General features: G+C 47.3%; 1 protein-coding gene across 1 annotated transcript in view; it reads right to left on the bottom strand.

The window, feature by feature from the left end:
- TMTC4 (transmembrane O-mannosyltransferase targeting cadherins 4) overlaps positions 1–9795 on the bottom strand; it is a 54186-nt gene extending 44391 nt beyond the window's left edge. Inside the window, exons 1-5 of the mRNA XM_029936477.1 lie at positions 9596–9795; positions 9262–9477; positions 4712–4827; positions 3390–3606; positions 450–537 (exon numbers count right to left, since the gene is read on the bottom strand). Coding sequence (XP_029792337.1) covers positions 450–537; positions 3390–3606; positions 4712–4827; positions 9262–9423 — 583 coding nt within the window. The 5' untranslated portion in view covers positions 9424–9477; positions 9596–9795. The remainder of the gene's footprint in view (positions 1–449; positions 538–3389; positions 3607–4711; positions 4828–9261; positions 9478–9595) is intronic.
- Between the last annotated feature and the right edge of the window lie 3712 nt (positions 9796–13507).

Below are 13507 nucleotides of genomic sequence, written 5' to 3'. Positions count from 1 at the left end.
CGACACACACCCCCAACGAGGCATGCCAACTCCGGCAACATAACTGTCTTCGCAAGTATGGATAACACTCCAGTGAACTGAGCAGAATCTCATAATCCAAGGTCTCTATCCATAGACAGTCATCCGTTTTAGCATTTTTGGTTTTGTTTCATGGAGAGGTTTTTAATAAAGAATAAACAGAAGTACTTTCCCCCTATAATTTTACTGCAAAATAAAATTACAAAAATCAATCACAACTGCTTTAGTAAAGAGCAGAAGCTCTTGGTTTCACCACTCAATAGAATGCCCCTGTGTAAATGCAAAAGCATGACGTTTGTATTATTAAAAATGCAATGGAGTAAACACATATCTAAAGAGATACGTTTTGACCCACATCATCACAAAGTGATACAATTATACAAATGGATAATTTCTCATCTCAAAAGTAGGAAGGCAAACATCATGCTTACTTTCTCTAAATGCTTTACAGTAGCCAAGGAAAGATAACAGAAAGAACAGGGCACCCAGCAGGTCTGCACGGCCGACAACACCAGCAACCTTAAAGGAAGAAGAAAAAAAAAACAGTAAAAAATCCTAAATGTATAAAAAATTTCTTAGAAACAAAAGGCAAACGCCTTACTAGATTCTTCCAGCTATTAAAATAATCTGTGCTGACTGCATACAGCCCTGTGGTCTTATCTTACAGAGACTTGAGCTAGTTGCTTCCAAGAGAGCGGAATAGGCAGGGACGCGCCGACGGCTGTTCTGGGAGCAGGGCACAGTCGGCGATGCGCATGGCCGTGAGGGCTGGGTCACGGCACACCGCACCCTGGAGCCCAGAGGCCTGCGCCGCCGATGTCCCCAAATGGATTTTATAATTGGAAAATGTTATCAGCTCAAAGGGCATAATATTTACTAAAGAACATGTGATTGGAAACAGGAAGGAAGCCTGGGAAATTAATGTTACAGGTCACCAGGCAAATAGAGAAAGGCACAGGAATGAGGGTTGAATGCTACCTCTGGCTGTCTTCCTCCCTTCAAGACCAAACCTTGGGTTAACATGGAGAGTGGAATGCTTTAAGAGTGATGGAGAAACGAGATGAAAGCAGAACAAAATGCCGACTGTCTCTTTCCCCCATGACGGCCCTTCCCTTCTTTACCTTAGTGATAACAAGGCAAATGTGAAATACGTGTCTCAGGTCACATCCAGTAATTGTTCTCCAAATGTCTCCCAGTAGAGAAGGACACACAACTCCACTCACAAGTGTGGGTCTAGCTCATGTGGCACGTTCTGCTAACAACCTAGCACCTGGATGTGACACGTGCCAAAGCTTCGCTGGGATTCTCTAGGTATCACCCTGGAGAGATTTGGGGTGGCTTATTGGAAAACGAGAGACATTCATATTAACTGAGGAGCAAATACCACTAATTATAATGATTTCATTACCAATTGGGGAGCAGGAGGTGGCAAGACTACAGGGTGACCAAGTTACACTCAGGGTGATCCTGAGTGAGTGTGGAGCCTGCTTGGGATTCTCTGTTTCCCTCTCTATCCCTCCCTTGCTCGCTCTCTTTCTCTCAAACAAATAAATAAACATTACCAAAAAAAAAAGAGAATGCTAATTTTTAATGACCCATAACTTTTTCTTGTAGTTTGAGTTTCAATGACTTTGATGAAATGGAGGGGTCAGGGGAGATGAAGAGATTTTTCTCAGAAATTCCCTACTCGCCTATAGCTAGAGCTCCCTTGGCTTTTTTTTAAATACTTCACATGCAGAATTTTAGGGTTAATATGTTCCCAGATTGCATTTACTGGTGTGTGTGTGCATATGTGTGTGTGTGTGTGTGTGTGTGTGTGTGTGTGTGTGTGTACATCAAGTTATACTTGCTGGCATTTCAAAATTTTCTATAAACTCACTTCTCAATATTTAAAATCAGAATTTTAGAAACATTTCTTTGGTTAATAACTCAAATATTTCATTTTGCTTTAAGATCACACTCAATTAAATGAGGACCAAAATTGTAAATCAGTACTTCTGTCAGAAATTCTCTTTTTTTCTGATCAACCCATACACTATTTCTGGGTCCCGACAAGCATTTAAGCCATAAGGAGAACTCGCATGGAAGCAAATTCTAATCTGGTCACAGTTATATATAAATAGATGATAATGAATCTTTTACAATAGTTTCCAGCTTGTCAGTCCTCTGGATTTGCTGAAGTAAAACATTAGGATACTTTTTTTTAAAGCTTTAAAGTAATAAGATACTAGAAGAAGGTTGTGATAACAACTCTACATTCCTCTTATTACCAAAGAACAAAGAGTTTAACAAAAGCAGAATGTTTAATTCTGCTCAATATTTTGAAACTCACTTCAAGATGCTCAATGCATTCGGTTAAGTGTGGGGGGTTTAAACACACACGAAATGCAGAAAGCTAGTGCAGAGTTGTATTTTACATCGGGTGCTTCATGCTCACAGGACAAATGGCTAAAATCAAATCTTTGACCTCAAGCACTTGTGCTGATTTTCATTTTCAAAGGGATCTGTGGCGGGCGGGGCTAGGACGGCTCCGGAAACACCCACACATCTAGGTAAATCCAACCCGGTTGGTACTGAATACACCCAGCAGCAGTTCCAGGGAACACAGGTGTGGCCGCCAGACAGCAGGTTAGGGCCCAGTCAGGAGCTGCCCCGTCTCAGGCGCTAAGCCTTCCAGCGGCAGAATGATCCAGACAGTGAAGGGGGCGGGGAGAGAGGGTGAGGAGAGCTGCCGACCAATCCCAGCAGGGATTTCCAGCACAACTCCAAGTGTGCCCTCACCTCCTCAGTGGGAGCTTCGATGCCAGGTTTTAAGTTCCACCCCAACATCTGCCAGCTACACGCTGGGCCTGAGGAAGATCCGCTGTTTGTCTGCCCAGGCCATTCCTCTTCTGTAAAGTGGCCCATCCGCTCCGCCAGCATTTGTTACAATTCCATTAAGTATAAAAGAGTATTTTGAAAATGAGACAACTCTCAGTGAAGACAGGAAAATTGCGTCTGACCCTTTGCTGAAGATGAGTTCTTGGCTTCTGGCCTTTAGACCCCCAACCCAGGCATCTATTCAATATTTAAATATTCAACATCTACATATTCAACATTTGCCCTCTACAGTGTAGGCATAGAGAGGAAACAGAGAGCATCACCAGAGATCACACTGAAGTCTTCGCCCACCTGGGACTCTGCATTTTTCCTGAGAAAGAGACCTGCTGGACCCATACAGAGTTATTTCAACCGTCTGGCAGCGTTTAGCACCATATACTTTCTACAGCAGTAAGACCACTCAAGGGAAGCCTACTGTAGGGAATGAGCCAACATCTGAAAGGCTCCTTGTCCTAACACACGTACAGAGGCCACGGACAGACACTACTTACACACTCAGTGTGCACTGGATGTGCGGCGAACAGCAGAGCGGCCAGCAGGGACGATCTGGGGGCCAGGTTGAGCCGCCGGCCCCTACTGCTGTACTGCAGGCCACCAAACAGCACGGAGAAGACGTCCACCATGAGGACGGAGATGCCGCCGTGCAGGAGGATGTTGACCACGTGGAAGCTCATGGGGTAGAAGCCTCCGGACAAATAGTAGTTCATCCTGTAGTGAGCGAAAGGTGTTCACACCAGGTGCGCAGAAGAGTGCAAAATAAAATGCAAAGCATCTGAAGGAAGAAGGCTGGTGAGTGACAGTGTTAAAGGGAGGAAAGAAAGTTTGATGAGAATGAGTCAAGATAAATAATGCTTATCAAGCTAAGAAGGCTGAAGAAAGGGCAAGAACATAATTAGCTACTGGGGGAAAAAGGGCAGATAAGAGCATGTCAGAGCAGTGGGGCCGAAAATACGTGGAGAGGGAAAGCAGGAGGAAAGCCAACCAATTTAAGCCCTAAAGAGGCAGGATTGCCCCCCAAGATGATATCACGCAGCACACATTACTCCTGGCTACCCCAAAGGGACCTGGATGGAAGACAGTCATGCAACTTGCTTATCCAAAAATCAAAAAGTACCCCTTGATATTTCATCCGCCAGCCTTCCGTCCAACAAAACACATTCTCTTTGTCACAGTTCTGACTGCTGTTCAGTTACCAGCGGTTCTAACTCATCATTTCTGTGTTTCTGAGAGATGTGCGCACAAGTGCGGAATGCATCTGAAACAGCTATGAATGGGAGTTTTGGGGAGAACACATCTACTTAATGCAAACAGGGAGGTGGGGAGGGTGTTTTCAACTTTATTTTTGAATTTGCATATTGACTTGGTAACAGCAGGGAGATCTTTACCTTGTTATCATTTTTATAGGGGAAAAGTCCCACAATTTCATTAGATGCCACGTGTTGCCTTGACTCACATGGTTTCTCCAGTGCTAACCAACAAAGGGCCAGTCTCCGACAGGTGTGCAAAATTTGGAACCTCTCGCTAATTTGCCTGTTACCCTTGCACAAGGGCCATGTTCACCTTCCTTACGTCCTTCTACTTTGAGGATCTGTCCTGGCCTCATGAACCCTGGAGTCCTGTTTCCACAGGCTCGTTCTCCCCGTGCTCCTGTGACCTGCCCCGGGCAGCTGGAATCAGCATGCACGCCTCGGAGGCACGCAGGAGTGAGCGGTCTGTTCTTCCCCAGGACCCGCGGCTCCACGCACACACCCCGGGAGCCTCATCACACAGAGCCTGGTACACGTCCCACACAGCCCGTGCTGTCACACCTCACCTGAACGTCAGGATGGTCAGAGGGCGGTAGGACTTGTGGCTGGTGTTGCTGCTCAGCCTACTGCCCCAGAAGTCATGATGCCACAGGTCCCCAAGGGGCGTTTCCGCTCGGAGGTCCTGCAGGGACATGGCAGAGGGCACTCTGGACAAAGGTGTCACAACTCCTCCCTCACCCCGTGTTTAAGCCTCACCAAGAGACCTTCCTTAGAGCTGCTCATTCCCCTCTGCTCCATCTCTCCCACTGGCCCCAGGCCAGGCCACTGTCACCTCTCTCCTAGGACACAGCCAGGCTTCCTCTGGCATGTTCTTCCTGCTAATCTCTCCAGCCTGCAGACTGGGCCACCCAGGCCACCCTGCTTCAGCCTGAGGGCTCCCCTCCTCCCCCAGGACAAAGCCCGCGTCCTGCTGTGGATACCACAGCCCAGGGCGTTCAGGCTCCTTCCGAGCTCTGCCCGCTCATCTCGTGGACTCTGACCTTTGTCCAGTCCCACACAGCACCTGCTGCCACCCCTCCCCATGGATCTGCACACGTAGGTATCTACCGGACAGCTACCCCTCAGCTCTTCCCAGCCCAGCATCTCCGGCCAGCGAGCTGTGATCTTCCTCAGCTGATGCAGTCCTCCTTCTGTGGGCCTCCGGGCATCTCCCACCGGTCCTCACAGCACCTGCCACACTGGTGACTTACAGTCCCTAACTACCATCTGTCTGCCCACTGGACCGGAGGTCAAGGCCCCGGGCCACATTGTGTTGGTGTGGAGTATCCAGAAAGTGCTTAGTCCATGTTGAATGAATGAGTACCTCTTTCAAATTCAATACATGAGGCAGTTTCCCTAAAATATCTCAGTTAATACGTGACTGGATAAGCATAGATTGTCTACTTTTGAATCTGAGCTAAACAGGAAGAAAAATGAAGGTAGAAACAACTTCCACCTAACTTTTAAAGATAAAAAATCACGAATTATTAAAAAAAATGATACCTATTTTACTATGAAGGTAATTTAATTTAGTCCTATGCTACAGATGCTTAAAAACACATTCATTTATTTGGGGAACACACAAGTGGGGGAGGGGCAGAGTGAGATAGAGGATTTGAAGCGAGCTCTGTGCTGACAGCAGTGAGCCCAACATGGGGCTTGAACTCACGAACTGTGAGATCATGACCTGGGCCCAAGTCCGATGCTCAATTGACGGGGCCACCCAGGTGTCCTGAGAAATGCATCTTTTTAAAAAGCATTTAAATGTAGAACTAGATTGTTTAAACTGTGTCTGACAAGAAGAGAGGCAGGAAAGGCATCACAGAATAAGCAATAAAAGCAAATACTAATTTTCTCTTTAAAGCATAACGAAACGGGAACATTTGAGGGACTAGAAATTATGATACGCTAAGCGCCACGAAGTGCATCAGTCAGGACCCTTTACTGCAGGAACCGGACCTGCTCTGATGAACAGGAGCAAAAAGAAATGCTTTGAAGGAGATCGCCAGGCTCACGGACCCCCAGGGGGCTCCCAGGTTTGGGGTTCTGCAGCCAGAGTGCACCCACAATTCACACCGCTGGACACCTTTCCGGGGCTGCCCAGATGCCTCCAGACCCCGTTCTCCTGGGTGATTAGCTCCTGACTCCAGTAGGTGGGTGCTCCTGAGAGGAGACCCCCTACCCATGTCTACATCCAACCTGGACGGTCCCTGCAGCTTCTCACACCCAAGGCGGGGACAGCCTCAGGCAGAAATGTGTCAAAGCGTGGCTGGCCCGAAGGAGCAGCCAGTGTTCACGGCACAGTGACTTTGGTGAGTATTCACCACTTAAGTGCTTCCTGACTCAAAGGGAAAGGGCTGGAAGATGCGTGGCACAGGCAAGGCCGGTCACATGATTCCCACTTGGAGGGTGACTTTCACTTCCACTGGGAATCGGCTTCAGAGGCACTGAGCGTACTGACCTCGCTTCTAAGAGTCAGTCTGGTATTTCAGGAAGGCCCTGGCAACCACCCATGGATTTGGTTTACTCAGTTACAAAACTGGAGGCCCCTCTTCTTCCGCATTGTCCCGGAAGTACCTGTTCTCTCGTGAAGGGGCTGGGCGGAGGCTCTTTCCCTCCATTTGAGCAGAAAATGAACACCGACAAAGCTCTAAATATTTGATTAGGTGTAGCCTCCACACAGCGGGGCGCGCGGCAGGAAGAAAGGTCCGCTTTCCCTCACAACGATTTATGGAAAAGATGTGTGTCTGAAATTCCTGCTAACTCCATGGTCTCAAAGAAAATCATCATCTCAATGAAAAAAAGGCAACTCAACACTACAAGGAAGCATCTGGACAACAGTCTTTAACACCAATAAAACCCAGGAACAGCCTGTTTCACATTACCGTGGGCACAGCGCCAGGGAACAGAGGAGAGCCTTTCATTAAACAGGAGAGGAGAAAAGGAGGGCTAGCAAGCTAACAAAGGGGCACAGTCTGAGGCTCTAGAAAACACTGCCAAGACAATGTGCAGCAGGCCCCCCAAATGGCTTCATCGGCCTTACCGCACACAGAGGGAAGAATCAGAACCAGGTCCCAGGCAGCCCCGCTCCAACAGAGCCCGCGCCTTCCCCTGCCTTGCTCATCAAAGTTCTTCGACATAAGGGCTTTCTTTTTCAATTTTTAAAATTTATCTATTTTTTCATTTTTTTAGTGTTTATTTATTTTTGAGAGAGAGAGAGAATATGTGTGAGCATAAGCCAGGGAGGGGCAGAGAGAGGTAGACAAAGGATCCAAAGCAGGCTCTGCACTGACAGCACAGAGCCCGATGCAGGGCTTGAACCCACAAACCATGAGATCATGCCCTGAGCTGAAGTCGGACGTTTAATCGACTGAGCCACCCAGGCTCCCCTTTCAACATAACGTTCTAAGTGAACACTTTATGTATCTTCCATGTTATAAAAGTGGAAAAGTGAAAAAACTCTCAATGTAATGAAGGATGGGCTTTAAAAAATTAAGTCATATTCTCCTTTGCCTTGTTCCCAGAGCAATCCTGCGGCTCTTAAGCCACCAATGGGACCTAACTGCCAGGAGCTACAAACTTACTACTTCTTTTCTTTTAAGCATGCTTAAAAAGAAACAAACATCTACGGTAACTGCTGGGGGAACTTGAGAAAAATTACAAGTGAAGAAATGGAATTAAAAAGAAACATTGGGGCCCACAATCGGTTAAGCATCCGACTGGATTATGGCACAGGTCATGATCTCACAGTTCGTGAGTTCAAGCCCCATGTTGGGCTCTGCGCCGACAGTGTGAAGCCTGCTTGGGATTCTTTGTCTCCCTCTCTTTCTGCCCCTCCCCCACTCATGCTTGCCCATGTGCGTGCTTGCTTTCTCTCTCTCAAAATAAATAAAATTTAAAAACAAACAAACTATCAATGTTGGTTGATAGTCTGCTTTGTCAAAATAGAGAAAAGTCAAGTACATACAAGAGGTTACAAATAAAATACTTGCAAAAGTCATCCCCCCTCCTCCAACCCCACCGTCACCATCACACATACGTGTTGGTCACAGAGAATCTTTCTCAACATTTTCAACATGAGAATGAGCTTTTGCTCATTTGGGAGAATCCATGACTTCAGAATTCCAACAGTGCTACAAAGAGTTGCTACAATTGCACGGCCTGGAGAGAGGGACTAGGGTACTCCTCCGGGTTGTGTGCGCGGGTTAAAGCACACACGTGAAATAACTGGGGGGGTAACAGAGGTCACAACGGCTCTAATCAGTGCGGTTTTCACATTTTTTCTCCTGGGCTCTCCCTGCCTCCAAGGCTCTTGTCTGATTTTCTCTCAGCTCCCTTGAATCTTTTTCTTCCCTTCCCCCAAACCTATTTCTTTCTCCCTATCTCTAGCTAGCGGAAGACAGACATTTTCCCTGCACCGATATAGCACCCACTGGTGAGCAAAACTGGCTAGGATTTTGCACACTCAGCAAATTTGAGTCTCCAAACAAGAAACGGGCAGGAGCTGCCGCTTCCACGGACAGCACACCCTTCCTCCTCCAGCGCCTGCCAGCAGGCTGTCCCGATGCTATCAGCAAAGGACAAAGAAGAAGCCAGCTCCCGGCCTGCTGCTGGGGACAGGGCTCGGACAGACGCACCTCCTGGCAGGTGATCAGACTCGCCTATCACTGCAGCGAGTGCATATTGGGGCGGGGGGAGGGGGAGAAAGGCTGTGGCCTAGAATTCTGGAAATTTGTCATAAAACTGGAACTACTTAGTCTGCAATGCCCCTCCTTGCCTTGTAATCTGAGAGTACTGGCCTCTCAGTGTGTGTAGACTGGGGGGCGTCAGATGGGGTGCATGGTGAGGGTAAAGCCCGAGGTCAGGCAGGGGCTGGAGACCCCTAAACAATAAACAAGAAATGGGGCCCTCAATCAAAAAGATGCTACCTAAGAGAGATGGGAAATCTAGAACACAACTGGGGCCCAGGCAAATGCTTCAGCGAAGTATAACAGAATTATCCAACCCAAACTTAGATTATTAATGAGACACGGACGGATGGTTAACGTAAGTTTACCAAAGCGGTTCTCATACAAACCTTATTGTTGATAATAGCTTCAGAGTCATCAAAGACAAAATCTCCATCGTAGCTGCGTGCGAAACACACGAGGGAAACAAATCCCACTACTAACTTAGCCCAGAAAGGGGCAAGAACAGAAGATGGGATGATGTGATCCAGGTTGGCGTCCAACTCGGCCATTTTGAACACTGCCGGCTGCCGGCCGCTCGCTCCAGCATTATGCTGGTCAGAGATCTACGAGAAAAACGACACATGAGTATCCATTAACACACGGCTGGTAAGGTTTCTGCAGTGAGTAGGAACTAAACAGTCACTTATGTGGCAAAGTGCCTAGGATCCAGTCATTACAAACCTTAAGATTGGTTTTCAGAGTCTCCTGGGCAGAGGGTCACTGGGACACACGTAAATTTTCCTGGGCTGGACTGCAACCTACTGAATCAGAAGCCCTTGGGTTTCTGATACTGGATTATCTTGAAACACTGATTTAAGGGAATCCTATCCTTATCAACCCCGTAAGGAAAATTGTTTTTATAATCCTTGAACCAGTTTATACCAAAGTTAAAAAAAAAAAAAAAGGTACCAGGGGCTTCTGAGTGGCTCAGTCGGTTAAGCATTTGACTTCGACTCAGGTCATGATCTTTCAGTTCATGAGTTCAAGCCCCACGTCAGGCTTTGTGCTGACAGCTCAGAGCCTGGAGCCTGCTTCGGATGCTGTGTCTACCTCTCTCTCTGCCCCTCCCTCACTCACACTCTGTCTCTCTTTCTCTCACACAAATAAAGCATTAAAAAAAAAAAAAAGGTTACATGTTGCTTCACCCAATCCAGAGAAATCAATAAATATTCCTTGTTAGGCCTTAGCACATGGTGTGTGCATGTGTGCTAGGGTCTAAAACAGGGTCCTGATTCTGAAAAGGCTTACAGTCTCTCTAGCACTCAGTCACTCATGCCAGTTGCAGGAAAATCTGGCAGCAGAGAGGAGTTTTAACACGATGATCAGGCAGGGCACACGATCAACGGCCAGATGAGAGGTTCACACACCGACAGGCGAAGGAGAGAACGCTGTAGACCGGCTGATCGGGGACAGTATCTTAGTCCAGAAAGAGCTGAGCTGAATCCTAAAGGAGAAGGGGGCGCTATCACAGGTAAGATAGGGCCTTCAATGCTGGTGAAAGAGTCAAGTTAAAAATACACTCTTATTTTTTAACTTTTTTTCAAACAGGCAACATGTTAAAGCCAGAACGACTGGTCTCTCTGCCTTGCCACTTATTAGTTCCGTGGCCTTGTCCTTTTGGAGTCTACTTCCTGCGCCACTCAGCAAGGCGCAAGAACCTTCCAGCGGTGAGAGCTACCTGAGAGCTTCCTGCCTTGGAATTTGCCCAAATGTCAAACTACCCTGCGAATCACACTTTATCTGTCTCTACTCCATTATACCCTCAATACGTGCTTTCTTTGGATTGACCAGAATCATGTTTGGCTCAAAGTGTTCAGGTTCCAATCCTGGGTAACTATGGACAAGCTACTTAGCCCCTCTGGCCTCCGTCTCCTTGCCTCTAAACTGGGGATAACGGTTCTGCCTTACATGGTTGTCATTAACAAGACAGCCTGCCGAAGGGCTTAGCACTGCTGCCTGGCTTTGGTCAGCGCTCAGGGGAGGTTAACTGTGATTACCAGCACTTTCCTTAAGAGGGCTAAAAGCACAGGCACAGAGCGATTTTTTTAAATCCTAATGTTAACATTGATTTTTAAACACTAATATTTTGTTTACACCAGTAAGGGACCTGGGCCCCAGTCCTTTTGGGCAAAGAGGGAAGAGAATCCCAAACTCCTTGATTGGGAAGGCAGTTTAGATGCATTTGTTCCTAGGCCTCCAAAGGAAATACCCTAGACTATGGAATCCATAAGGAGTCAGCCAAATAGGCCATCTGAGGTCACAGGCATCTTTTCTAGAGACTTTTATCTGAGGGAATGAGGAGAAAGATCCAACAGTCAATGGGACACATCATCCTGTGATAACACTGTCTCTTTCCAGGTGCTGGAAAGAGGTCCAGATTTACAATCCAGAGAGGAAAGGATATTGTATCTATCACTGCTGGTCCCTCACACTTCTCCACCTAACGTAACTCACACTGTTAGCAAGTGCTGGGGGGAAATAGTCCAGCTCCTACCCTGCCCTTTTCTTTTCCAAAGAAAGGATAAACCATTAGTTCAACCCAAATTGCAGCTGCAAGTACAATATAGGTCACCATGCAGGCCCAAGCACTGGGTCTACATTTCAGCTGAAGAAATTGCTGCTAATGGGGTGCCTGGAGGGCTCAGCCAGCTAGGCATCCGGCTCTTGGTTTTGGCTCAGGATATGGTCTCACAGTTCATGGGTCAGAGCCCTACACTGGGCTCTGTGCTGACAGTGCGGAGCCTCCTTGGGATTTTCTCTCTGTCCCTCTCTTTCTGCTCCTCCCCCACTCTCTCTCAAAAATAAATAAATAAATAAATAAATAAATAAATAAATAAATAAATAAAAACTTAAAAAATGTTTTTAAAGAAATCGAGACTAAAAAAGCAAAGCAAAACAGAAATGTGGAAAGAAAGTCATAAAGACCATTTAGTTAGAAAGGTGCCATGACTTCACATGGAGGGAATAAAAATGTTCTTGGAGTTGGAAAATTAATGTGGAGGAAAATGCATCTGTTTTAAAGGCACAACAGAGCTGGTCTTGATGTCACCTGCTGTAAGGCCCAAACATCGAATGCTCCCTCACAAAGGGTGGCGTGAGGTTCCAGTACCCTCACAGGAAAAACACCGAAGCAAGGCATAATCTGTGCTCCTAAATGAGCTGCCCTGCCCCCCTTTTCATTTCAGATTATCTGGAATACAGATGACTCTTTTTGGTACTCAGGCAATAGCTGAGACATATGGAAGGCGGACATGGACCCAAACATCTGCACCACCCTGGTGGGCCAGGCCCGGCCTTCTGGAGCCTCCCCAGGACGGCTGGGTCAATCTCAGAACGATCGCCCCCTTCTACGGCAGGGACATCAGCAAGGCCTTCCATGTCAAGCCTTCTAGTGCATCTTCCTTCCTGAGTCTCCAAGGTTCCCTGCTACTTCCCTGTCCCTGAAAATATTCCCAAATGCCCTTTTCATTTAAGGCATTATGGTTAATGTATACAGCAGAATAGTTCAGAAAACACTATAGATTAGCAAATGCCACAAAATCTACAATGTGTCAGGAACCTACACGAAGTTCTCAGAGTGTAGCCCGGGGGTTAAGAGTGCAGGCCCTCGAGGCAGGCGGTCTTGGACTTGCTAGCTTGGAGACCCTGAGGTACTCAGTCTTTCTAAGACTCAAATCCTCACTAGCCCAACAGGGTACCATGCATAACTTCAGGAGGTAGTCAGAAGGATTAAAGGAGAGACTGTATGGAAACAATTACTTCCTATCCTTAGTATCATTTTGGAGAATCTAGTTCCCAGTGCTTTGCCCCTGATCTCCTGTCTTGGGAACTCTGAGGTTTCTATCTTTACTCCCATAGATGCTGGGCTTACCAACCAAGACCAGCAGTAGCCCACCCACTGCCCTGATGTAACTGAGAGAAGGGTGTCCTTCTTAGGATGGGCCCCGGGCACTGCCCCCTTGGCTGGTGTCTGAATGCCCCACATAAACCGCACAGTCTAATACAGTGATCCTGCTCCGGCCTCCCTTCCTCCAACGGGAAAGTGGCCTTTGTTCTAATGATCCCAGCCAGGCTTGGTGCTCAAGTTCAAGACACCTTCCCACAGAGAGATGGTGCAGACAGGCGAACCTGCCCCTCCGTCTCTGCTTTGTAAGAAAGCCACGAACTAGGAAGGTGCACCTTCTGTTTTTCTCTTGCTAAGTCCTCAGCTACACAGTCTCATTTCTCCCCTGCAGGTGTCCTGCCTTGGAGCCCTGACTCCAGGGTACGGATGGATGGTAAATTCGCCATCTGAGGTGCAAAGAAGGGAGCCTCATGCAGGTCTTGGGCTCAGTCCACGTGGTGCTGCAGCCAGTCTCCCCAGCGATGAAGCCGCTGCTCTGCTCCTATCTGACTCCTGTGCTGATTTCCTACTGGTCAGAATTAACTGGCCCTACAAGTAACTGAATTTGGAATGAAGCAGAAGGCTCTTTGTTCTCAATTTCTCAAAGCGTCTAATCTGAGGCCTCTATTTTCAGGGGGTTCAAATAAATTCATCAATCAATCATCAATGGTCAAAAAACAAGGGCTTCACCCCCCAAAGAGAAATGTCAC

This window comes from Suricata suricatta, chromosome 4, assembly GCF_006229205.1.
Source record: "Suricata suricatta isolate VVHF042 chromosome 4, meerkat_22Aug2017_6uvM2_HiC, whole genome shotgun sequence".
Lineage (NCBI taxonomy): Eukaryota > Metazoa > Chordata > Mammalia > Carnivora > Herpestidae > Suricata > Suricata suricatta.
The sequence above is the reverse complement of the archived record's forward strand: the minus strand, read 5'-3'. Positions and strand labels throughout refer to the sequence as shown.